This window comes from Acinonyx jubatus, chromosome C2 (assembly GCF_027475565.1).
Source record: "Acinonyx jubatus isolate Ajub_Pintada_27869175 chromosome C2, VMU_Ajub_asm_v1.0, whole genome shotgun sequence".
NCBI lineage: Eukaryota > Metazoa > Chordata > Mammalia > Carnivora > Felidae > Acinonyx > Acinonyx jubatus.
In genome coordinates this window covers 150,049,333-150,075,661 of record NC_069384.1, presented here as the reverse complement: position 1 = coordinate 150,075,661, position 26,329 = coordinate 150,049,333, and the positions used below count along the sequence as shown (strand labels likewise).

Genomic DNA, 26,329 nt, shown 5'->3' with positions numbered 1-26,329 from the left:
CAAGTAAATGATTTTATCAAGACAGAAGTTTTTAAAAAATGCTATTCATGGTTTAGTAGAATCCGGAGTTTCCTACGACGTTGTTTAATGATAATCGCTTATGTTGCTCCTTTTCTGAGATATCATTCCAATGAGAGCTGCATGGTGTTAGCTTGGTTTTGTAGCTGCTGATAGACTGCCTGGAAATGGAATACATTCCCAGTTGCTATCTTAAACGAATTTGGCTTATCGTGTCATAAAAGTTGGGCTCTGACCAAGTTTCTGCTGTAGGCGGCCCACTGAATATTCTCATAATTTCCTTTTATTTCTCTTGACCCACATTAAGAGCCCAAAGCCGATAAGGACCCTGACCCAGTAAAAGTTGGTGGCTTCATTCTAGGCCTTGTGAAGGCCATAATGGATAGAGCCATTGGCATCCATCACCCCCTAACCTCCAGGCTGGAAGGCAGCAAGTGACTGGACTGCTCCTGGCTCCTTCCCTTAGAGTTGGGCTGATCCCACACTGCACTGATTTGTCTTCCTAGTCTCCTCCGACCTGGAAAAAAATTAGGGCTTCATCTTTCATGCTTTGGCACTTTTGGAAAGTTGTAACTAGCTATTTTGTAGAATGTCCCTAAATTTGTTTGGTGTTTCCTCATGACTGTATTTAGCGCTATGCATTTTGGGCAAGAAGTGTTGATGTACCCTTCTTAGTGCATGATATCAGGGGGTACCCCCAGTGTGCCCTGTTACTGGGATTTTAACTTCGATCACTTGTTTGAAGGGTGTCCACCAAGTTTCTTCATTATAAAGTCATTATTTTCCCTTTGTAGTTGGTAAGTGTCAGGTGGGGAGATACTTTGAAACTCTGCACATACCTATTTCTCCTATTTTTATCCTGTAGTTTTATACAGCCCTCAATGCTTCTTGCTTGCAACAATTACAACGGTGGCGATTTTCTATTTCCATCATTCCTTCGATATTATTAGTGTAAAATCCTACAGTAAGAAAGAACTGTCCCTTTTCTCCTGTTAATTCAACTATTGTATCACCACGGACTCAGGTATATTTAGTCTATGGGTTATAATCTATTACAGTCATTTATTTTTTGCTAACATTGTCCTAGGTTTGGCTACTGGGGACTTCTTCTGGTTGGCTTCTGTGTCCTTTTGATGTGCTCCTGTCATTTCGGGGGTACTTCCTTACTTTCTGGTAGCACAGTGCATACCCCCTCATCTTGCACTTTCCCTGCTCCAGCCCTGGAACCAACCACTTCTCCAAAGAACCTTCATTCTTTTACTTGGAAACCAAGACCTAAGAACTAAGTGTGATCATTGCTACTAGGGTGTTACTGCTCTAGGCCATCTCAATGGGCAAGGCTACAAAATATATATCCAACGTATCTCTTATGTATCAATATGTATCTGAAGTCATGGGTTCATACTGGTGCCTCTGAGTCTAGTCCAACACCATCGGTCTTCATTCTAGTCTTCCTTTGTCCTTGGTTGTAACTCTTTTCTCTAAGAGAAAGCTAGCTCTTCTTATCTATAATATAGTTGCTTATTTGCTGAATTCCGGTATATAGATAGTTTCAGAACTGCAAATTCATATCCCTGTGACAAACAAATGCCCTAACTAGAATACATTTTTGTACAATTCTTATCTTCAGCTTTATTTATTTATTTTTTTTAATTTTTTTTTTAACATTTATTTATTTTTGAGACAGAGAGAGACAGAGCATGAAGGGGGGAGGGGCAGAGAGAAGGAGACACAGAATCGGAAGCAGGCTCCAGGGTCTGAGCCATCAGCCCAGAGCCTGACGCGGGGCTCGAACTCACGGACCGCAAGATCGTGACCTGAGCTGAAGTCGGACGCTTAACCGACTGCGCCACCCAGGCGCCCCCTTATCTTCAGCTTTATAATATCATCGACATAAAGTTATGTAGATTAATTCTTTTCTTCTCCATCCCCTTCAATGTGGTTATGATGTTTACAATAGTTAGGTTTGCCATTTGGATTTTTGCCATGTCCTGATTCCTTTTGATTAATTATTTATTTAAGGAGGGGTTGTATGTGAAACATGCTATGGTTCTAAGGGTCAGAATTATATTAAAAGCTATACTTAGATTGGTGAGGATACAGAGAAAGGAGAACACTTTTGCACTGCTGGTGGGAATGCAAACTGGTGCAGCCACTCTGGAAAACAGTATGGAGGTTTCTCAAAAAGTTAAAAACAGAACTACCCTACAACCCAGCAATTGCACTACTAGGCATTTATCCAAAGGATACAAAAATGCTGATTCGAAGGGGCACATGCACCCCAATGTTTATAGCAGCACTGTCAACAATAGCCAAGTTATATAAAGAGCCCAAATGTCCATCGACTGATGAATGGATAAAGAAGATGTGGTGTATATATATGATGGAATACTACTCGGCAATGAAAAAGAATGAAATCTTGCCATTTGCAACAACATGGATGGAACTGGAGGGTATTATGCTAAGTGAAATGAGTCAGTCAGAGAAAGACAGATACCATATATTTTCACTCATATGTGGAATTTAAGAAACAAAACACATGAATGTAGGGGAAGGGAGGGAAAAATAAGAACAGAGAAGAAGGCAAACTATAAGAGACTCTTAAACACAGAGAACAAACTGAGGGTTGCTGGAGAGGTGTTGGGTGGGGGGATGGGCTTATTGGGGGATGGGCATTAAGGAGGGCACTTGTTGGGATGAGCACGGGGTGTTCTATGTAAGTGATAAATCGCTAAATCCTACTCCTGCAATCATCCAGTACGCTATATGTTAGCTAACTTGGATTTCAATAACATTTAAAACTTTAAAATAAATACATACATACATAGCTATATAAATATACAAACTGGAAACCAGACGGCAACAAGCTCTCTGGAGAAAAATAAGTGGGCAAAGGAAGATGGGGGGAAATGATGTAATGAACATGAGAATGTTTGTAACGACAATAATGTATCTACTTTCCTTTTGTTAAAAAAAAAAGCTATACTTAGAGAAGTGTCCCTCCCCCTCTTCCCTTCAGCCCCTTCACCTGTTTCCATATGTTCACTCTCATAGATACACAATCTCATTAGCTTGCGACTTACCTGCCCTGTATTTTTTTTCCCCACAAATGAGCATACACCTTATATCACCTTATATCTCCGTTTATTATAAAAGGGTAACATACAATACATATTCTTGAGCACATTGCTTTTTTTGCTGACCAGTATGGCCTGGAAATCATTCCATGAGTTCATAGAAAGTTTCCTCTTTCTTTTTTACAGCTGCATAATATTCCACTGGGCAGATACACCATCATTTATTCAACCACTCTCCTACGTATGGACATTGATGTTGTTCCCAATATTTCGTAATACCATCAAAGCTGCAGTGAGTAATCTCGCACCTATGTATTTTCTTACCGTCAGAAGTGTATCTGCAGAGTAAATTCCTAGAAGTGGGATTGCCGAGTCAAAAAGTAAGTGCATCTATAGTTCCGTCAAGTGTCAGTGGTCTCTAAGACCACCCCCAGTTCTGTGATTTCCTGCACTCATAGGCCTCAGAAATTGTTATACTCACAGCTAAAATGATTACGGCAAAGAGATACAAAGCAAGGTCAGTAAAGGGGAAAGATGCATTGGGTGCAGGCTGGGGCAACCAGGCACCCGCTTCCCACAGTACTCTTCCAGCAGAATTACACACGATGTCCTTACTCCCCCAGCAATGAACAGTGGCAACATAAGTCTTTTCTGCCAGAAAAACTTACTTGAGCTTGAGAACTGAGGTTTTTACTGGGGGTTGGTCACACAGGCACACAGAACCTTCATGATTGACTGTAGTCACTGAAACTTCATTACTCAATTTCAGCCCTTAGGAAAGAAGGGTATGTTCCCCATAAGGCACAAGACACGTAGACGGGCTGGTACAGGGTGGTTCAAAGTTCCAAGCATGTAAAATACTCTTATCAGTTTGTAGCCCAGGACTCAGCTCCCAGAAGCCAGCTGAGGGCCAGTCACACACGCAGGTCCTAGAAGAACACGCGAGATTTAAGCAACTCAGCGTGGCTGGGTTGCTGGGTCAATAGTAGGAGTTGCCAAATTATCCTGCAGAAGGCTTGTCCCAGTTTGCATTCCCATCAGCAACGGGAATTTGTTTCCTCACGGCCTCACTGACAAAATGCGTCATCATAATGTTTAATTTTTGCCAATCTGATAGGGAAAAAATGTTATCTTAGTATTATTGTAATTTGCATTTCTCTAATGTCAAGTGAATTTGAACATTTACCCATTAAAATGGTATATTTTTACAAATTTAATGGTTTGGGGTTTACAGACACGTAATTAATTGACTTTTTAAAAAGATGGTTTTTATTTTGAGAGAGGGAAAGAGGCAGAGAGCGAGAGAGAGAATCCCAGGCAGGCTCCATGCCGTCGGCACAGAGCCCAACCCGGGACTCAATCTCACGAACCGTGAGATCACGACCTGTGCCCAAACCAAGAGTTGGACTCTTAACTGACTGAGACACCCAGGTGCCCGCCTGTAACTGACTTTTACATATTCACATTATACTCAGCTAGCTTGCTAATTTCTCCTTTTGTTTCTAATTATTTATAGATTCTTTGGGGTTTTATTTTCTTCTTTCTAATCTTTATGCTTTCAATTTCTCTTTATCTGATTGCACTGGCTAGGGCTGTCAGCACCATATTGAATGGGTGATTGTGGACACTTTTGTCTTCCCTTTAATTTTTAAAGGGAATAATTCTAAAGCTTCCCTTTTGGGATATTTTTGGGAAGGAGGGTAGATTCTCTTTATTGGATTAAAAAAAATCCAATTTTTGTCTAGGATTTTTAAAAAAATCATGAATTAGCATTGAACTTTATCAAATGCATTTTCTGTGTCTCTAAACATGATCATATGGCTTTTCTCTTTTAATCTATTAAGTGTAAGTATTTATGTATTTTCTAATAGTAAAACCATCTTTGCATTCCCAGTTTAAGTTGTTTTTTTTTTTTAACATTTATTTATTTTTGAGAGACAGAGACAGACACAAGCAGGAGAGGGATAGAGAGAGAAGGAGACACAGAATGCAAAGCAGGCTCCAGGCTCTGAACTGTCAGCACAGAACTCGACATGGGGCTCAAACCCACGAACCATAAGATCGTGACCTGAGCCAAAGTCAGACGCCTCACTGACTGAGTCACCCAGGCGCCCCTTTGCATTCCTCGTTTGAAAGTCACTTGATCATGGTATATTTTCCCTATTTATACACTATCGAATTTGATTTACTAACATTGTATTTAGAGTTTTTACATTTATTTTTATGAATGAAATGGATCTAAAATTTCCACTGTTGTACTGTAGTTTTCTAGTTTTGTTACTGAAGTTAGAATGATCTCTCTACTTAGTTCCTGAAAGAAAAAAAAAACAAAAACTGGAATGATCTGTTTCATAAATGTTTGGTAGACCTCCTGAAAAACATTTTAGGTCTAGTGTTTTCTTTGTGAAAAGATTCTTAACTTCTGCTTTCATTTCTTCCATCATTGTAGAACTTGTAAGCCTTTCTATGTATTCTGGAGTCCATTGGATTCCTTTTGTCTTAGGAATTTAATTCATCGAAGTTTCAAATTCATTGACATAAAGTTGATATTAGCATTTGGCTAATATTTTTAATCTTGCTGTACCTTTATATTCCTTTTTCTTTCATATGTAAAAGCTCTATTGTACTTTCTGGTTTTTAATTTTTATTTAATTGTCTAACTTACTCATCTACTTAAAGAACCAATTTTGGACTTTATTGATTCTCTTATTATATATATGTGTATTTTTTAAGTTTATTTATTTACTTTGAGAGAGACAGAGACAGTGTGAGTGGGGGAGGGACAGAGATAGAAACAGAGAGAGAGAGAGAGAGAGAGAGAGAGAGAGAGAATCCCAAGCAAGCTCCATGTGTCCAACACGGAGCCCGATGGAGGGCTCGAACCCACAAAACCATGAGATCATGACCTGCGCCAAAACCAAGAGTCAGACCCTTAACCGACTGAGCCACCCACATGCCCCATTTCTTATTATATTCTTTATTTCTATTTATCTCTGTCTTAACTGTATTATCTCCTTCCTTTACTTATTTGGATTCATTCTATTGTTCTCTTTATGATGGGCATTTTGTTTATTTTCAGTCTTCTGATTTTCAATAGAAAATCCCACAGAGGACCGTCTTTTATACCACCCACAAGTTTTAATAAGTTATCACTCATTATGACTCATTTGTAAATATTTTAAAATTTCCATTACGACATCTTCTTTGACTTCTGAAGTATTTGCAAGTTTTTAAAATCATATATATATGTTTTTAAATCATATATATCATATATATATTTATAGGACTTAAAAAATATATATAGATAAGCACACCTGGGTGACTCAGTTGGTTGAGCGTCCAGCTTCATCTCAGGTCATGAGCTCGTGGTCTGTAAGTTCGAGCCCCACATCAGCCTCGCTGCTGTCATCTGTCAGCACCGAGCTTGCTTTAGATCCTCTGTCCACCTTCTCTCTACCCCTCCCCGACTTGCACTCTCTCAAAAATAAATAAACATTTTAAAATATATATATAGATATAGATTTAGATATTCCATGTTCATGGATTAGAAGACCCAATATTGTTATTAAGATGTCAGTTTCTGGGGTGCCTGGGTGGTTCAGTCGGTTGAGCGTCTGACTTGGGCCCAGGTCAGGATCTCACGGTTTGTAGGTTCGAGCCCCGGGTCCAGCTCTGTGCTGACAGCTCAGAGCCTGGAACCTGTTTCAGATTCTGTGTCTCCTTTGCTCTCTGCCCCTCTCCTACTCATGCTCTTTCTCCCTCTGTCTCAAAAACAAATAAACATTTTTTAAAAATTACATTAAAAAAAAAAAAGATGTCGATTCTTCCCAACTTGACCTAAGGGTTCAATACAAATCACAACAAAAAATGCAGCAGGTTGGGGCGCCTGGGTGGCGCAGTCGGTTAAGTGTCCAACTTCAGCCAGGTCATGATCTCGCGGTCCGTGAGTCCGAGCCCTGCGTCGGGCTCTGGGCTGACGGCTCAGAGCCTGGAGCCTGTTTCCGATTCTGTGTCTCCCTCTCTCTCTGCCCCTCCCCCGTTCATGCTCTGTCTCTCTCTGTCCCACAAATAAATAAACGTTGAAAAAAAATTTTTAAAAAATCTTTTTAAATTTTTATTTATTTTTATTATTATTATTTTTTTAATGTTTATTTATTTTTGAGAGAGACAGAGACAGGATGCTAATGGATTAGGGCAGAGAGAGAGGGAGATACAGAATCTGAAGCAGGCTCCAGGCTCTGAGCTGTCAGTGCAGAGCCGATGCGGGGCTCAAACCCACAATCTGTGAGATCATGACCTGAGCCGAATTCAGATGCTTAACCAACTGAGCCACCCAGGCACCCCCCAACTCCATTTTGGCTCAGGTCACGATCTCACAGTTTCATAGGTTTGAGCCCCACATCAGGCTCTGTGCTGACAGTGCAGAGCCTGCTTGGGAATCTCTCTCCCCTTCTCTGCCCCTCCCTCACTCGCACTGTCTCTGTCTCTCTCAAAAAAAAAAAAAAAAGAAAACAAAACAAAACAAAAACCTTTAAATATAGATTTTACACCCTTTACAAAAATGAACTCAGTGGATCATAGGCCTAAATGTAAAACACAAAACTATAAATCTTCTAGAAGAAAATGAAGAAGAAAATCTAGGTGATCTTAGGTTTGGCAATGAATTTTTAAAAAAGGTTTTTAAGTTTATTTATTTTGAGAGAGAGAGAGCAAGTAGGGTAGGGGCAGAGAGAGAGGAGAGAGGAGAGAGAGAGAATCCCAAGCAGGCCCCACACTGTCAGCACAGAGCCCAACATGGGGCTCCAACTCACAAACCCTGAGATCATAACCTGAGCTGAAATCAAGAGTCGGACACTTAACCAACTGCACCACCCAGGCGCCCCAGGGAATGAATTTTTAGGTACAATACTGAAAACAGAATCTATGAAAGAAAAAAATTAGTATGTTGGACTTTATTAAAATTAAAAACTTCGGCTCTACAAAAGATGCTGTTAAGAGAATAAAGAGGCAAGCCACGGACTGGAAAAGATATTTGCAAAAACACATACCTAATAAAAAGGCTTGTATCCAAAATATACAAAAAATTTGTAACTCAAGAATAAGAAAACAAATACCCCAATTTAAAAATGAGCAAAAAATCTGAAGTGATAATCCCCCAAAGAAGGCATACAGAGGGCAAATAAACATGAAAAGATACACAACATTATTTGTCATTAGGGAACCACCGTTTAAAAGAATTAATGTTTATTTACTTTTGAGAGGCAGAGGGGCAGAGAGAGGGGGAGACAGAATCCGAAGCAGGCTCCAGGATCTGAGCTGTCAGCACAGAGGCAGACGCGGGGCTAGAATTCAGGAGCCATGAGATCGTGACCTGAGCTGAAGTCAGACCGACTGAGCCACCCAGGCGCCCCTCACAGTTGAAAAGAATGGGATAACATTACACATCTATTAGAGTGGCTAAAATCCGAAACACTGACAACACCAATTTCTGGCAAGGATGGAGACAAACAAGCATTTTCGTTCCTTGCTGGTGGGAGTGCAAACTGGTGCAGCCACTGACCCGTGTTCTTAGGTATTTACCCAACCGATCTGAAAACTGTATTCACACAAAAACCTGCATGCGAATATTTATAGCAGCTTTATTCACAATTGCCAAACACTGGAACCGCCAAGATGTCCTTCAATAAGTGAATGGTGAAACAAACCGTGGTAAGTAGATATAGCAGAATATAACTCAGTGATTTAAAAAAAAAAAAAAAAAAAAAGAGCTATAGGGCACCTGGGTGGCTCAGTCGGTTAAGCATCCGACTTCGCTTCAGGTCATGATCTCCCGGCTTGTGAGTTCGAGCCCCAGCCCTGCGTCAAGCTCTGGGCTAACAGCTGGGAGCCTGGAGCCTGCTCCGGATTCTGTGTCTCCCTCTTTCTCTGCCCTTCTCCCGCGCATGCTCTGTCTCTCTCTCTCTCAAAATAAACATTAAAAATTAAAAAAAAAAAAAGAGCTATCAAGCTATGAAAATTTATGGATCACCCTTAAAGTGCATATTGCTAAGTGACAGAAGCCAGTTGGAAAAGCTATATACTCTATGATTCCAGCTATCTGGCATTCTGGAAAGGTAAGATATACAGTAAAAAGGTCAGTGGTTGCCAGGGGTGTGAGAGGAGGGAAAGGGATTTAATAGGTAGAACACGGGAATTTTTTTTAGGGCAGTGAAATTTTGGCATGATACTCTATGGTGTCATAGTGGGCACATGACCCTGTGCATTTGTCAAAACCCATAGGACTTTAAAGAGTGAAGCTTAACATACGTAAATTAAAAAAAAAAAAATCATTTAGGAGACCAAGAAGCCCCAGGATAGAAGGCAGATTCTGACAAGTAACTACAACTGTATTACAAATGTATGGAAAATATACAAGAATTCTTTTATTTTTTTTATTTTTATTTTTTGAGAGAGAGAGAGAGAGCGAGCATGCCCCAGCACATGCATAAGCGAGGGAGAAGCCGAGGGAGAGTGAGAGAAAATCTTAAGCAGGCTTCATGCCCCCAGTTCAGAGCCTGGTGTGGGGCTCAATCCCACCACCCTGGGATCATCAGCTGAGCTGAAATCAACAGTCAGATGCTTGGGGCGCATGGCTGGTTAGTCAGTTAAGTGTCCGACTTCGGCTCAGGTCATGGTCTCACGGTTTGTGAGTTTGAGCCCCGAGTCGGGCTCTGTGCTGACAGCTCAGAGCCTGGAGCCTGCTTCTGATTCTGTGTTTCCCTCTCTCTCTGGCCCTTCCCCGCTCACACTCTGTCTCTGTCTCTCTCTCAAAAATAAATAAACATTTAAAAATTTTTTTAAAAATAAAAGAGTCAGATGCTCAAATGACTGAGCCACCCGTGCACCCCCCAAAATATACAAGAATTCTAAATTAAGCCATTAAGCTGTTTGTTAGTGACTTCTAATTTAATTGTGTGGTAGTCACAAGACAATTTTGACTATTCTTTGACATTTGTTGAGGCTTCCTTTATTGCCTAGTACATGATAAAGTTTTGCAAATGCTCCCAGGAGGCATGAGAAAAACGGGTATTCTCTAGTGGTTAGATGCAGACTTTCACAAATGGCCATTAGAAAAATCTCATTAATTGTGTGATTCAAACAATCTATATCTTTACTAAGTTTTTGTATATTTGACCCCTTGAAGGGGTGCCTGAGTGGCTTAGCATCCGACTTTCGATTTCAGCTCGGGTCATGATCTCACCTTTTGTGGGATCGAGCCCTGGGTTGGGCTCTGTAGTGACATGGAAACTGCTTAGGATTCTGTCTTCTTCCTCCTTCTGCCCCTCTCCCCCACTCACGTGTGCTCTCTCTCTCTCTCTCTCTCAAAATAAGCAAATAAATAAATAAATAAACTTATAAAACAAAAGGTGCATTGAAATTTCTCATCATGATATTGATGAGCTGTCAATTTCTCCTGTTATACCGATTATTGCTTTCCATATTTGAAGACATTTGTTAGGTTCATATATATTTAAAATTCACGCTTGTGGTATACTGAACTTTTATCTTTAGATAAGGAATCCCTCTATTCCAAATGATGCGTTATCTTTTTATTTTGTCTGATAGTAATGTAGCTAAGTCAGCTTTCTTTGTTTCTTTCATTTTATTTGAGAGAGAGAGAGAGTGCAACTGGGAGACAGAGGCGGGGGGGAGAGAGAGAGAGAGAGAGAGAGAGAGAGAATCCTAAGCAGCCTTCACACTCAGCACAGAGCCTGATGCGCGGCTGAAACTCACAAATCGTGAGATCCTAACCTGAGCCAAAACCAAGAATCAGTCACTCAATAAACTGAACCACCCAGGCGCCCCTAAATCAGCTTTTTTTAAATGAATGTTTGCCTAATGTAACTTTTTCCATCCTCTTACCCTCAACCTTTCATGCTTATGCTTTACACGTGCCTTCTCTCGGGGTGACCAAATTGTCATACAAATCAAAACTTTTATGAGGGGTTAAGGGGACACTATGAGTCATTATACCAGCACAACAGACGTGAACTGGGTGTGTTCTGGGAGAATTGGAAAATACTGGTCACCCTCTGGAAAAACAGCTATGAATTTGACTTTTAAAAGGCTCAATCCAACCATCTCTTTTTAAACTAGTGATAATCAATGTACTGTGTCTCATTTTTCCAGTCTCAATGATTGCCACCCTTTTGTTTTGTTTTTTTCCTCTTTCCTTAACTTCTTTTGGATTGACGGTTTGTATTTGTTTTCCCCTTTCATCCACCTTTTCCCACTACTGTTCTCTGGGTATATCATTGGAGTGGTTGTCCTTTAAAGTTTATCATGCATATGTAAATTTGAATTTTTGGTTTCTCTGTCCTACATCCCAAACAATAGAAAGGGATATTTTGGCTCTGATTGTCCCCTTCCTGACATATTTTCTTGTGGCCCATCGTGTTGTCATGTTTTTTTTTTTTTAATTCCACAAATGGACAGGATCTTTATTATTTAATACAATCAATATTTGGATTGGCTTACATGTTTACCTTTTTTGATTGCTCATTGTTTCTGAGGCTATTCTCCTGAAACAGTTTTCCCCCTCCTTACTTTTTAGAAACTCCATTAAATCAGGTCTTTTACATGAATGCTCCCTCAATTTTTGACCAGCTATACCTGTCTTTATTTTACCCCATTCTTGACAGATAATTTTGATGAGTAAACAATTCTAGCTTGGCTATTATTTTCTTTTTTCCTAAAGACTTTCACTCTCTTCTGGTTTCCTTCTTGATTATCCACTTTTGTTTAACAGAAGGCGACCACCGCCGGTCGTTCGTCAGTGATATGTCTTCTCTCTAGACGTTTTCGAAGACCTTTGTCACTGATGCCTTCTATAGCTTCATTGCAATGTGCATAGCCGTGGGTTTCTTTTTTATTGATCCTGCTTGGGACGTACTATTTCCTGAGACTATGGATTCATGTTTTCCAAGTTTTAGAAAATGCATTGCTTTTCTCTCTTGAGATTTTGCTTCTCTATGTCTCCATGCATGGGAAACCTTGTATCTCTTAAGTCTTTGGGCCTCTGTTTCACATTTTGGCTATATGTTCCAGTTCCCTAATTCTTTGCATCAAATCTGACTCAGCAGTCTTCCGTTTAGTGTTTCTGTTTCATTTAGAAGCTCAGCGTCTGCCCTCCGAAAATGTCTGCTTTTTGTCAATTCTTGTCGTGGGTCCACCCTGTAATTACGACTTTCATTGCTTTGAGAACTGTGTATGACAGTGGCTCTATACTGTGTAACTGACCGTTCCGACACCTGCAGCCAGGAGCTGTTGTTTCAGAATGGATTGCCTTCTCACGACTTTCATAATCTTTCTTTTTGAACTCTTTGCTTGATTGTAATCTGTGCAGGCTTAACAGAGAAGGCTTCTTTCTGCTTCTGCTGGTGCCCAACCCAGGAGCTCTTTCAGCTCCACTGAGGATTTCAGCTCAACACAGTTTTAAGCATCGTTTCCCACCTCGCTGCTGTTCCAAGGTAATAAATCTCCTTACAGTCAGAATTGCTACCCACCCCCCGCCCCTGCCCCGCACTGCCTTCCCTTACCTGCCTTTCCAGTTTGGCTCTATGTTGCTGGTGCCCAGGCTTGGCTCTCTATCTCTGTGATCAAGGCTTCCAGCCACCTACCTTGGCCTCAGTTTCCTGGCAACTCTTGGTCCAGATATGGGGGGGGGGGGGGGGTTGCGGGGAGGGGGTGTTGTTTGTTTGTTTTTGAAGGAATTGTCCCTGGAGACCTCTCGTACTTTTGCAAGACTGTCAGTGCCTCCCTGTGTGTGTCAACAAAGTTTCAGTTCTGGGAAAGCTGTGGGAGACCAAAGCTTCTCAGAACTTACTCATGACAACAGAAGTGACACTTTCTCAAATGTTTAAAAAACCCTCAGCGTACTGAAAATCAGGGGTGGGTGGGGCTCATGGGGGACAAATGATGTTGACTGAGAAACTTCATAAGCCAAGGAGGGAGCTACAGAGAACATCAAGGCCGAATCCAAACTATTCCAAGACAGAGAGGCCCATTTCTGACCAGTGGCTCCCATTCCAGTCTCTCGTGTCTGGGAAGTGGTAGCAGCAGTCCCTGAGTGGTGTCCTTTCTTGGAACAGATGTCAGGAGAAAGCAACTGCAAGGTAAAACACAGATCCCACCACCCTTCCAAGAACTTGCACCAGCTCGAGGCACAAGAACACTCCAATTCCTTGTCTCTGGAGATGCTGTTACGCAGACTGAGGGCCACAGAAGCCAACCAGGATGACAAGTTTGCCCATGTCCTGGATGCGGTGGGGGAGTTCGGCACATTCCAGCGGAGACTGGTGGTCCTCACCTTCATCCCCAACATCCTGTGGGCCTTCTTTATCTCTGCCGACGTCTTCGTGCTCACAGCCCAGAAGCCCTATTGTAATACCAGCTGGATCCTAGCAGTGGGCCCCAACCTCACAGAGGCTGAGCAGATGAACCTGACCCTGCCCCGAGAACCCAATGGAAGTTTCCAGACGTGCCTCATGTACTTGCCCGTAGCCTGGGACCTGGATTCTATCATCCAGTTTGGCCTCAACCACACAGAGTCATGCCAAGATGGGTGGATCTACCCTGACACCAAGAAGCGATCACTGGTCAATGAGGTGTGCCTTCTCCTGAGTTGTCTATAGCTACCCACAGGCCCAGAGATGTGCCCTCACCCTCATTGAGCAGGTGGGGAAACTGAGGCCCGGGGAGGGGAAGTGACTGGCCCGAGGTCACCCCGCAGAGGCAGAGCGAGGGCAGAACCTTAGGGTCCTGTTGTCCAGCCCTGGCTTCAGCTGTCTTCTCCGGGAAGCGGGAGTGGATTTGGGTGCAGAGGCAAATGTCAGGGGGCAGGCCTTGCCATCTGTCCAGGGAGCTGCTTCCGTAGTCGAGGCCCTGCCCCCTGAACTCACACAAGATAGAAAACCCCGGGGAAGAAGCAGCTTTCATCGGGCGCCTCCTACAGGGTTTCTCAGCCCGAGCTGCAAGTGGGGCCCTTCACCGCACAGACCTGCCCAACTGGAATCTCTAGACTGAGGCCTGATATCTGTACTTGGGAAAGGGTCTTCAGTGATTCCCCAGTTCCCTCTCGGCCTCTTCCCCATTTTGGCCTGGGCCTCTGGTCCCCTCTCTCCAGGCCTCACTCCCAGAGTCTGCCAGGTGCCGGGTAGAATGCAGAGGTGACACCTGAGGCACGCTGCTGCAGGCCCGGTTGCCTGTCCCTGACCCAGGCCTCTTCTGCCTAAAGGCCCACCTGGGGGTTGGGGGTGGGGTAGAGGGGGTGTAGTCTCTAGACCCAGAAGGCTGGCCCTGGGTGGAGACCTGTAGCCAACCCTGTATAAACCCCCCAGTTTGACTTGGTGTGTGGCAAGGAGCAGAACTCGGAGAGCATGCAGACCATGTTCACCGCGGGTGTCCTGACCGGGTCCCTCATCTTCGGACTCATGAGTGACAAGTGAGTGCATTCAGAGCTAGAGGCTCAAGCTGGGGAAGGAGAGAGTAGGGGCACTCAAGGCCTGGCCCTGGGTGTCGTGCTGGGCGAGCCAGGGAGGCCCTCGCGCTAGGCTAGGCGCAGCTTCCCTTCGACCGCCCGCAGGCTGGGCCGCTACCCCACCATCCTGATGTCGCTGCTGGGGCTGATCATCTTCGGCTTCGGGACAGCCTTCGTCAACACCTTTCACCAGTACCTGTTCTTCCGCTTCGGCGTGTCCCAGGCCTTGGTGGGCTACACCATCAGCAGCGTGTCTTTAGGTGAGCGCCGGCCGTGCAGGTGTTGTGAGGGGCGGGGCGGGTGGGGAGCAGAGGGCGGGGCCTGGAGGGGCGGGGCCGGCCGTAGGGCGGGGCGATCGTGGGGCGGGGCGATCGTGGAGTGGGGCGGGGCTGGCGGGTACTTAGGGACCCTGCAGGACGAGCAGAGTTGAGGCCCAATCCAGGCAGGCCGTGGAGGGAAGAGGTTCTTCCCAGCTGCCTGTGGCGATGCGGACCAATGTCCGCAGACCGCCCTTCCAGACTCATCCTCCACCCTAGGCCCCTCGTACCGCACGCATTACCCCCCTTACCTCTCTCGCATCCCCCCTACATGGCTTACATTTATTGAGCCCTTCGGAAGGACCAGGCGAGCTGCTAACCCCGTTACATACTGTCTCAGCGTGTCATGAGAGCACCCTGTTCAGTAGGCGCTCATCTATTATCCCTTTGACTGAGAAGGATACTTGAGCCTCAGGAAGGTAACCAACTTGCTCAGGGCCACACAACAGTTACAGGAAGGAGCTGGGATTTCATCCCTGGCCTGTGGAATGCGAAAGCCCTAAGTGCCCATATGCTCATCGAGCTTACAGCTGCTGTGGCCCAGTGAGCTCAGGGGTCCCCGGCCAGAGACCTCCTCTCATTGGAGCGGATCAGAAGGAGCTAGATTCTCCCCAGGGCCCGAGGCCGGGGTGGCCAAAGCCCCGAGGCACTAAAAACAAACACAAGGACACAGATTCCTCGCCTCACTGTGTGTCAGACCACGTGTGAGGACTTGTACCCAGAAATGGGCCATCTCTGAGAGAGACACATGGGGTCAGGCAGGATGTGTTCAGAGGGAGCAGTCAGGCTGAGAAAGGACCGGAGGCTATCTAGTACGTCCAGAAGAACGTTCACCCAGGCTGAACTGTCCAGAGCAGGGCTGGGGCATCTCAGAAGTTTGGGTACAGGGGTAGCCCTGGGGACACTGAGCTGACCATGATTTTGTCCTCTTGGCCTCCGCACAGCCACTGAGTGGCTAGTGGCTGAGCACCGGTCCCATGCCATCATCCTGGAACACTGCTTTTTCTCTGTGGGAGTCATGTTCCTGACAGGGCTTGCCAACAGCCTTCCCCACTGGCGGCTGCTGTTTCTGGTGGGTGGCGCACCTGTGTTCCCCCTCATCTTCTATATCTGGTGAGCAAACAGGGCACGCGCAGTGACGGGTCTGACGGGCTGGAAGTTGAGGGTTTCGGGGGGTCCTTGAAGGGGTGGAGTGGGTGGGATTTTCCCTTGAAGAAAGTGGATGGGATGTAGATGTAATAATGAGAAAGAGCCCAGGGCCGAGCGTCTGGAACCCTAGCCTTAACCCCCATCAGAGGAGACCCTCAAAGAGATGTCAGAGAAGCAGAGAAATCAGAAGGCAAAGTGTTGAGAGGCAGGAGCTCAGGACAAGAGCATGGTCAAGGTTGAAGGCAAGAAAGGTGATGCTGGGGAAGAGTCTACTGGCCTTGGTGGCCTGGAGGTAGCCTCAGTGAAGTGGCAGGGGGTTGAGGGACTGAAGAGAGGCTGAAAAATGGAGCCTTCCACGAGGTGACTCTTCCACAGCGCTGGGCTGCGGTGGGCAAGGGCAAAGTGATAACGTGGTTGGACAGCAAAGACAGAGTCAGGGAGGGTATGTGATGTTCTGACTTGTGGGGCATCACAGACAGGAACCAGAGGGACTGAAGCTAGGAAGGGACAAGTGATTGGGGAGGGAGGGAAGAGAAGGCAGATAGAAGAGGAAGAGACTGAAATCACCTGGTTAAGGGCCAGGCAGTTCACTGTGAAGGAAGGATCAGGTCTCACCTTGGAATCATCACATTTAGTCTTTACGACCCTGAAAGATGGGTGTGAGTCTCTTGGGCGCTGAAGACGTGGGGGGTGGGGGGTGGGGGGCAGGGAGGGGAGAACAGAGGCTTCAGAGAATGGAAGTAACTTGCCCTAGGCCACATAGCTACCAAGTGGCGGTTTGGGATTTGACTCCGCCTGTGTGGCCCCGGAGCCTCTGCGTTTTACCCACTGCGCCATACCCAACATGGATGGTGAGAGCAGTTACCAGTTAAGAGTGAGGCCGGATAGGTGGCTTGGAGACCTTCCAAATTCGGCAGGTGCTGGAGACCGTCCCTGGCAGTCACCGGGATGCCCAAGTGTCCGTGGGGACCCAGCTGATGCCAGATGGCGTGACTCTGTCATGTAACTAGGAAATGGTGCTTCACGGCTTGACCTTGAAACATTTCTTCGAAATGTCACTACTGCGATGGATGCGTGTGGTTAACGACTACGTGACAACCAAAAGGTCTGTGGGGAAGAGTAAGTCGGCAATTTCAGCTCCCCTCAGCCCCCCAGTTCCTTCCCCAGATGCCATGACGCTGGACTCTCAGCTCTTTCTTCTGGTAGCTGCCTCCCTAGTGCTACATTCTGTGAACAGATGGCTCATTGAATGGGGTCCATTTTTCTTCAGACCCGCCCTGTCAGCTGTTCCTTCGCTGACTCGTGACGTTATCTTGGGCAGGTTCCATGTCTTTGCGGTCAGTCTTAGTTCTAAGAAAAATGTCTCATTTTGATCATTCAGACGCACTTTCGGGCATGAAAAAAATCCAGTCCAGGCCAGTTTAAAACTTGATCTCACATCTAGTTCGAAGCTTCTCCCCGGTGGCTAGCCGGCTCAGGCTAGTATTCTGACCTTTGCCCTTTCTCGTCCGTCTACCTGCTCGGTGATCTTCTAGATCCTAGGCAGGAGAGGGGCCATGCGAGGAAAGAGATAAGTGCACAACAGGGGCTGTATTCATGGTCATTGTCCTCTGTAGGGCAGATGCTCAAATGCAGGTGCCTCAGGGGCTCACGCGTGTCTTCTCATGCTCTAGGCACTGTCTTTGTGATCTCTCCGCACCCTGTCCCTGGCAGGTCACTCCCCGGGCTCTCTCTGCAGGGGTCCCCTCACCCCACGTGGGGTGACTTCAAGACAGCAGTGTCCACTTCGTCAAAAAGACTCTCACCACCCCCAGCCCCCGCCCTGCCATCGTGGATGGCTCCCACCGACTTCCGTCCTGAGGGGGAGCTCCCCCATCTCTGGTTTCGTGTAGGCCCTCCGACTTGAGGGGACACGAATTAGCTCTCCTGGAAATGACTGTCCGGAGGACAGGGCAGCTCCCGCTTTTCTGGATCAGTAAGCTCCAGGCAAGGAGGGGGAGGGCAGACTGACTCCCTTTCGAAAAAGCAGGCTCCTTCGCCAGGTTTGAAGGGATGACAGCAGCCTGGGGACGGGAAGAGAGTCTTACCACCAGGGACCGGACGTTTCCAGCCCCTCAGCTTCTGAGCTATGTGTATTTCTTACGTCTTTCTTCCACCGGTCTTCTCTCCCACTCTCTCTATTGCTATCCTTTTTCATTCCTGTTGTTTAGAGTGGGCATGTGGTCAATCTCCCATCTTTCTGAAGAAGTCCCAGTTGGGTGACTTTCTTTAGGAGAGTTCCTCAGCCTTATAGTGGAGAAGGACGTCGGGGGCACTGCCGGCTGGCCCCAGGGGAGGGCAGGAGCAGGGGCAGGCAGAAAGAATGCAGCTGCCTTGGGGCGCCTGGGTGGCTCCGTCGGTTAAGCTTTCGGCTTCGGCTCAGGTCACCGTCTCACAGTTTGTGAGTTCGAGCCCCGCGTCGGGCTCTGTGCTGACAGCTCAGAGCCTGGAGCCCGCTTCGGGTTCTGTGTCTCCCTCTCCCTCTCTCTGTCTCTGCTCCTCTCCCGCTTGTGCGCTCTCTCTCTCTCTCTCTCTCTCTCTCAGAAATGAATAGACATTAAAAAATTTTAATAAGAATGCAGCTGCCTCCAGTGTCATGGGCACATGTATACACTGCTGGCCGTGGAATTCAGGCTAGGGCCTCGAGAGGAGGGTGACGCGAGAATCTGCAGGGAGTGATGGCACAGTTTGTAAAGAATGCTCAATCAGGGCACCGACGCCCGTACTAACTCTGCCTCTGTGACCTTGGGTGAGTCCTTACCCCTCGAGGCTGGGAATAAAAACGGGATAATCAAACTAGGTCCAGGGCTGGGCAGGGATTAAACCGGATGATATATATATATATGTAAGGGCATCAGGCACAATCCAGGGCACCTAATAAATGTTCGTCCATGGAGATTCTGACAGCCCGGGAGGATCGGGAAGAACCGAGGGACCAGAGTTATGCAGAGGTCAAAGGCAGTGGGCAATGTGGCAAGGGAGGAGGTGGGACAGGGAGGACCTCTACTCACTCAAGCAGGGGCTGGGCCCTGGGGTCCTGCCCTCCATATTCTGCAAGCTGTTAGAAGACAGAGAGGGAGCAGGGAAATGCCACCCAGGAGAGCGGGGCTCTAATAGAGGCTGTGGGCGTGGGGGACAGTGCCCTCAGTGTGCCTGGGCAGGCGGGGCTGACGCCTGAGATCAGAAGGTAGGGAGTTGGTAGAGGTAGGCGAGGGGGAAGACGCTGGAGGGCAGAGGCAGCCTGTGTCTGGGGTGACACTGGGCAATAGGGGGGCCGTGTGTGGCCGGGGCAGGGGAAGGGCTGACTTCCAGAAAGGGGCAGGGGCGCCCGAGGTTGATGATCTCTTTCAAGTCCTCCGACACCCACGTCGCCTCATGTTGGAGGTCTCGGGGGCATCTCACAAGGATGGGTAAGAGCGGGTGGTACGTGCAGGATCCTGCCGGAGTCCCCACGGTGGCTGTTGATGAACGGGAAGTTGGAGGAAGCGAAGCAGATGCTGTGCTACGCGGCTGGCGTGAACAAGAAGACCATTCCCCTAAGTCTGCTGGACAAGGTAAGAGGCCTCGGGCCCGGAGTGGGGCCAGGACAGGGGCTGCAGGAAGGGCCTTTTCCTTCCTCATCCTTTCAGGTGGGACCTCTGCCCACAGGGTGTCCCCGGTCCACTGTTTGAGGAGAATGGAGACAGCGAAATCGAACCCTGCCGGTGGAAGGCCGGAGGCCAAGCTGGGACTGTGGGGGACGGGGGTCGGGGGGCAGGAGGGCCTTGAGGTCCTGTGGGGGTGGGGAGCAAGCCGGGGTCTCGGCCTTGCCCCTGGTGGTCCTGCTTGTCCTGTAGCTCCAGCTGCCCAGAAAGAAGGTGACTAAGGCGTCTGTCCTGGACTTCTATAACAATAGGCACCTCCGAAAGGTGACCCTGGTGATGGGCTGTGTGTGGTGAGTAGTTGGGACCGGCTGGCAGGGACTGCAAGCAGGGCGTGTCGGGGGCTCTGGAGAGGGAAGGGGGCATAAGCGGGCTGCAGGCGGGAAGCTGGCCTACGGGTCCAGAGCTCTGTGCTCTGTTTCTCTCTCCCAGCCCGTCCCGCTGCCCGGCTCGACTCTGCCTCTGTCTTTGTTGTTGTTAAGTTCACTGACATATTTGTGAGACAGAGAGCTCTCAAGCAGGGGAGGGGCAGGGAGGGGGTGGGGGTAGAGAATCCCAAGCAGGCTCCACGCTGTCAGCACAGAGCCCGACGCGGGGCTTGGTCTCACGAACTGTGAGATGGTGACCCGAGCCGCGATCACGTCAGACTCTTAACCGACCGAGCCACCCGGGCGCTCCTCTGCCTCTGTCTTTATTCCTGGCCTGTCTGTATCCCCCTCTCTCTCTCTGAATGTCTCTCTCCTGGCTTCATTTCAGGTTTACTGTCAGTTACAGCTATTTTACGCTGTGCTTCAAGTTGAAGGATTTTGCCATGAACATCCACTTCAGACAAGTGATTCCTGGCATCATGGAGGTGCCCGCCCGGCTGTGCTGCATCTTTCTCCTCGAGCAGATTGGGAGGAAGTGGAGCCTGGTTGTGAGCCTCTTCCAAGGCACCCTGATGTGCCTGCTTATCCTTATCCTCCCCCCAGGTACGGCTCACCCTCCCCTCGGCAGCCCCCAGCCTTCCTGCTTCCTCAGACCCCTTCCTCCTGCCCTGCCCGGCCAACAAGACACCCCGGGGAGCCAGCCTCCTGCTCCCACAACTCACCTACCCTCCTGAGCTGGTGCCAGTCACTGGAGCGCTGCCCACCCCGAAGGAGAACTCCGAGACCGGGTGCTGGAAGCTCTCAGAAACCTGGGAGAGGAGGGAGTGCTGTCCCAGGAGCCATCCTGGTGTGGGAGAGTCGGTGGCCTTCTTCCGGTCAGATCTGATGGTTGCATATGAACAGAGGCACACAGACAGGCCTTCAACTGGTACCCCCGGCCCTGCCTCTCATCTGCAGCTTCTGATTGGGAAACGCCTTTTATCTGTAACTCCACCAGGAAAAAAATGACCTGCCCACTGAAAGCTGCATGTAACAGTGGGCTAAACTCTCCGGAACATTCTTGCATGGAGGCTTCTCCTTCCCAGGAAGGCGCAGTACCCGTCAGCCCAGAACCAGACAAGGAAATGCAGGCAGGGGGCAGGGGAGGCAGTATTTTCAAAATTTCAAAGAGCCTCTGGAAAACAGTGTGGAGGCTCCTCAAAAAATTAAAAATAGATCTACCCTATGACCCAGCAACAGCACTGCTAGGAATTTACCCAAGGGATACAGGAGTGCTGCGGCATGGGGGCACTTGTACCCCAATGTTTATAGCAGCACTTTCAACAATAGCCAAATGATGGAAAGAGCCTAAATGTCCACCAACTGATGAATGGGTAAAGAAGTTGTGGTTTATATATACAATGGAATACTACTTGGCAATGAGAAAGAATGAAATCCAGCCATTTGTAGTAACGTGGATGGAACTGGAGAGTGTTATGCTAAGTGAAATAAGTCAGGCAGAGAAAGGCAGATACCATATGTTTTCGCACATATGTGGGTCCTGGGAAACTTAGAAGATCGTGGGGGAGGGGAAGGGGGGATAAAAGTTACAGAGAGGGAAGGAGGGAAACCACAAGAGACTCTTAAATACTGAGAACAAACTGAGGGTGGATGGGGGGTGGGGGGAGGGGAAAGTGGGTGATGGGCATTGAGGAGGGCACCTGTTGGGATGAGCGTTGGGTGTTGTATGGAAGCCAGTTTGACAATAAATTATTCAAAAAAAAAAAATTCAGAGAGCCCTTAGACGATGAATATGCCCCAGGTCACAGGGCTGGAGAGTGGCAGGGCTGGGGATGTGGGTGTTAAGATGTCAGGGTTCACTCCATCAGAATTGCTAACCGCAAGAGCCCCCTCAGCTGCAGGGGTCAGGGTGGGGGAGCTTGTCCAAGATCTGCCTCCAGGGGGAGGCCTCCTGCTCTCTGGGGGTTAGCGTTGTGCACATCTTGCCTGAGACCCTTCCTCTTTCGGATGCTGGCAGCGTTGACTGGCTAAAACAAAATGGGGAAACCAAGGCATTCTTAAATTCCTATGGCTTGGTGGTTTTTGTAAAAAGTGGGCCTACACTGAGTCAAACAGAAACGTTTAAGACTCTCACATGTGTGAGGGAAACTAGGAATCCCCAACAGATGAACCATATCTCTGGTTTCATCCCAAAGCCAAGCAAAGCTGGGGCCAGAGTGGGGAGCGGGGTGCGGGCAGGGCCCAGCAGAAGCTGGTAGAGGGAGAGCTGGAAGCTTCCAGCTCCCTCCTGCCCCCGGACCTCCCCAAGGCTGAGGAATGGCCTTTCTGGGATCTTCTCTTCCTTCCTCAATGCGCACATCTGGCTGCCCAGAGTCAGGAATCCTGGAATGTCTTAAGAGTTGGCGCTCCAGGGCCCGAACCCTTCCTGGCCCCTGTGCACCCCTCCCTGCTCGGTCTACCTTGCAGAGGATGGCCAGGAAGGCGGGAGGGCCCTGAGCAGGTGGAGTAGTAGGGGAAGCGGCCTCAGGTGAGGATGCGGAAGAAGGGAGTGAGCCGGGAGGCAGAGGTGTGGGGACTGAGAGGCAGAGGGGAGGAGCAATCTCACTGCGGATATACTGGCCTGGCCCGGCCTGAGTCTGCTGACCAGCTGACCACCAGGTGGTGGGGGAGGACTGTTGAGATGCCTTGAAGAGGGATGGAGGGAGAGCAGACGGGCGGCCCCCAACCCTCGTCCCCAGGGGCAGACGGCCCCAGACTCAGGTGGCCCCGTTGTCTGGCCATAGAGCTGAAATCCATAATGGTCTTGATGGTCGCGCTTGGAGAGTTCAGCCTGGCGGCCTCGGTCACCGTGTTCTTCATCTACACTGCTGAGCTCCTGCCCACGGTCCTCAGGTAGGTGGCCTGGCGGGCAGGGCCCCTGGGGGGCATGGCGAGGGCACGCGGGATGGAGACTGAGACCTCCGTGAGAACGGCCGTGCACCCGGTGACAGGCACGTGATGATGAGTGGTTTCCCTGGGTCACCCCGTTGACCCTCCAGAAAATCCCCCAGACTCCATCATTAGCCCAATCTCAGACCACAGCATCAGGTGGAGGCCAGACAGCGAATGGCAGCAGCGGGCAGTCTGACTGCAGTCTCCGCCTTGCACAGCGGGGCTGAGATGTGACAGCCCTGCCCTGAGGCTCCACCCCGCAGCGTGGAGCCATCGTGAGGGTGGCAGCGTCCTGCCCCCCCACCCAACGCCACCACCCTGGCTTCTCCCCAAGGGCCTGCACGCTGCCGGGTGGGTCTCCTGCTCCAAGAAGTAGGCCCAGAAGAAATTACTGCTTGCCCTGAATCGGGGGAGCCCAATGCTGTGCAAGGGTGTCCGGGGAGTCGGGATGGGTTGGAGACTGGAGAGTGTGAGGTTTTGGGGAGCTGCTGTTTCCGCCCCACCTCCAGCCAGCCTCTGGGCCCAGGAGGCCTCCCAGACGAGCTCTCACCTCCCCTTCCAGGGCGACAGGTCTGGGGCTGGTGTCCCTGGCCTGGGCAGCTGGAGCCATCTCGTCCCTGGTGATCATCAGCCAGAGACTCACCCTCCTCCCCATCCTCCTCTGCTGCGTCTCAGCCATCCTGGCCTTGTTCTTCTGCTCCCTGTTGCCAGAAACGCAAGACCAGCCTCTCCCTGATATCCTGGAGCACTACCCCCTACAGACAAGGTAGGTGTGTGTGGCCCGTGGGCTCTGGCCTTTGGCACCGTCTATCCCTGCCTGTTTGCCAGATGGGCCTGTGACACAAGGGCCACTCTGTGTCTACAGAAGTCTGCCCAGCTCTCCCGGATGCTGCCACGACCCCCTCCGTGCAGCCTGGCCTCTGCCAGCTCCCACCCTCTTGGCTCTCCTGACCAACCCCAGGCCAGGTCTTCCCTTCCCCTCTGGCTGCCTGTCCGGACTGGGTGCTGTCCATGGAGATGCCCTGGGCTCCCTCCCTCCCATGGCAGAGGGACTGGCTGGCCACCAGCTCTCTGAGGACCTCTGATTTCCGGTCTGAACTCTCAGGTTCTCAAAGAGGACCCAGTCTTGATTCGTGACTCTGACTTCAAGGCTGCAGCAGCCCAGGGCCCCGTTTGGGAATTGGGCTCCTTCCTGATTGCTCCAGGGGCACTTCTGGCCTCTGGTCTCTTCTGGTCTCATGACTAGGAGGACCATGTCTCCTAGGGTTTGGGCCGATATGGCCCATCGCTCTCTCCCTGGACCTGAGGGGACCTGAGCACCAGTGAGGGGCAGAGCCTGGCTGATGTCCTCCAGTGCCCTGTGCTCATATCACAGGGTGGCTGTCTCTGGCCATCCTCTGCCCTCTTCCCCGTCTCCCTCCCTCCTCAAACTCTTATTGGCACCATCTGTGCTAGGCATTGTCAGAGGTAAGACGTCCCCAGCCTCAAGCAATATTTTATGGGGAGAAAGTCTTCACTTGATGGGCTCTGAGGGAGGGATGCACAGGACCTATAGACGGCCCAGGAGGGAGGACCTTCAGCTTGGGGAGTTGAGGCAGGCGTCACAGAAGAAGTGACATTTGAGTAGGGCTTTGAAGGATGAATAGGAGTTTGTCCCCTTGTAGAGAGGGGGAAATGCAAAGCAGCAAGAGGAGCTAAGAAACAGCCTCTGGAGCCAGAGGGCCTGGATTTCTGTCTCTGCTGCCACATCCTAGCATGTGCCCAGGGGAGTTACCTAATACCTCTGAGACTCAGCTTTTTCATTTGCAAAATGGAATGATACCAGAGTAATAAAAACAGCTAACCTTTATTGAACGTTTACCATGTGTCAAGTCCTATTCCACACGTGCCTTTTCATACTTTGTCCTAACAACAGCCGCATGCAAGATAGGTCCTCTCACTGTGCCCCATTTTACAGAGGAGGAAACTGAGGCACAGAGAGGTAAAGAAAGACATGAGGCCTAGCCTTTCTCTCTCATAGGGCTCTTGGTAAGACAAAGTCCACATAAAGCACTTGGTGCAGAGTCTGGCCTGTGGCAGGTGCTCAGTAAATGCTAGAGATGAGCCCCAAAGATGCAGGAGTGTGAAGGGTTTGGGCAGGGTTGGGAGATGGAACAGGCCTGGTCCTGGAGGTGAGGGTCCCTGAGGGCGCATGACAAAGGTTGGCCGGGGACTTGCAGGTGTGGGAAAGCCCCACCTCTCGGGATCGCAGAGCCAGGCGTGGCCACTGCTGCCTCTAGTTACTACTGCTTTTCTTAGCCCCTAAAGATGCAACTCGTGACTTGTTCTTCAATGGCTTCTTCAGGAACATGGCTGAGGAACTGCTCGCCAAGGAAGTGGCACCTGAAGGTGGGACTGGGGACGTGGTGAGGAACACGGTTCTCGATTCCACGATGCTGAAACTGGACTCCGACGTTCTCTCCCACACACCTGTGCCGGGCAGAGCAGGGGACACAGACCCACGGAATGACTGAGGTCCAGGCCCCCGGACGATCTCAACCGGAGCCGAGTGGCTGGGTATGGGGCCGTGGACTCCAGGCCACGAACTCCAGGGGCCCAGTCCAGCTCGGGGGGCAGGGCAGTCCTGCTCCAAGGCCAGCCCTCGAGCGCCGAAAATGGTCCCTCCTGGGTGAGCTAGGGTGTGATTCATGGCAATAAATGTGCCGTGGTTGGACTTGAGGTGGCTTGGTCACAATTGGCTGTGTCTGGAGAGCCCAGAGCCCCAGGCCCAGAGGAAGCTGGGTCAGACAGGCTTCTCAGTGTCCTTCATGTCCTTAGCTAGCCCTTGGGGAGAGTGAGGAGCTCTCTGGATGGGGGGCTCGAGGGGCTGTGTCTAAGAGAGCTGGGAGTGGGTAAGGCCAGGACCGTGCGCCCATGCCACCCGCGTCCTCTAGCCCAGGCGTCTGCTAGTGGGGGCAGGCTGAGATAGATTTCAGCTCTGCCTGAAAGGAGGTGTGCACGTGTCGGGGAATAATGACTCCTTTTCCCATTTGCACGGCACTTTCTCGCTCAGTTTTCCCTCTGACACTCACAGATAAGCACGGTCTCGGGGACTACCCAAACCACATCCTTGGGTATTCCTTCCCTGATGACTCCAGCCTGGCTGACCTCTGACCTCCACCTCCCTGAGGATAAGCCCCCACATCCAGCTTACAGTCCCAACTACCCTGAGGGTGAGTCTGCCCTTCCCAGCCAGAGTGAGAGCTTCTCTAGACTGGAGAAGGTCCAGAGC

At 49.2% G+C, this 26,329-nt stretch overlaps 1 protein-coding gene and 1 pseudogene across 9 annotated transcripts in view; one reads left to right on the top strand and one right to left on the bottom strand.

Annotated features, from left to right (window-relative positions):
* Window positions 1–25,771, top strand: part of SLC22A14 (solute carrier family 22 member 14) — a 29,766-nt gene extending 3,995 nt beyond the window's left edge. For 3 of the 9 annotated variants that reach the window (XM_027040697.2, XM_053221672.1, XM_053221673.1), the window contains exons 2-13: window positions 3,282–3,387; window positions 12,481–12,604; window positions 13,226–13,741; window positions 14,474–14,577; window positions 14,719–14,873; window positions 15,875–16,043; window positions 19,552–19,672; window positions 19,955–20,052; window positions 20,516–20,730; window positions 22,911–23,019; window positions 23,621–23,824; window positions 23,924–24,297. In XM_027040697.2, coding sequence (XP_026896498.1) covers window positions 13,226–13,741; window positions 14,474–14,577; window positions 14,719–14,873; window positions 15,875–16,043; window positions 19,552–19,672; window positions 19,955–20,052; window positions 20,516–20,730; window positions 22,911–23,019; window positions 23,621–23,824; window positions 23,924–24,143 — 1,911 coding nt within the window. In that variant the 5' untranslated portion in view covers window positions 3,282–3,387; window positions 12,481–12,604 and the 3' untranslated portion in view covers window positions 24,144–24,297. Of the gene's footprint in view, window positions 1–3,281; window positions 3,476–12,480; window positions 12,605–13,225; window positions 13,742–14,473; window positions 14,578–14,718; window positions 14,874–15,874; window positions 16,044–19,551; window positions 19,673–19,954; window positions 20,053–20,515; window positions 20,731–22,910; window positions 23,020–23,165; window positions 23,410–23,620; window positions 23,825–23,923; window positions 24,298–25,402 lie in introns of those variants that run through there. The other 6 variants (XM_027040694.2, XM_027040695.2, XM_027040696.2 and 3 more) reach the window with 4 other exon arrangements.
* Window positions 123–1,215, bottom strand: LOC106966695 (small integral membrane protein 19-like; annotated as a pseudogene).
* Window positions 25,772–26,329: the final 558 nt, after the last annotated feature.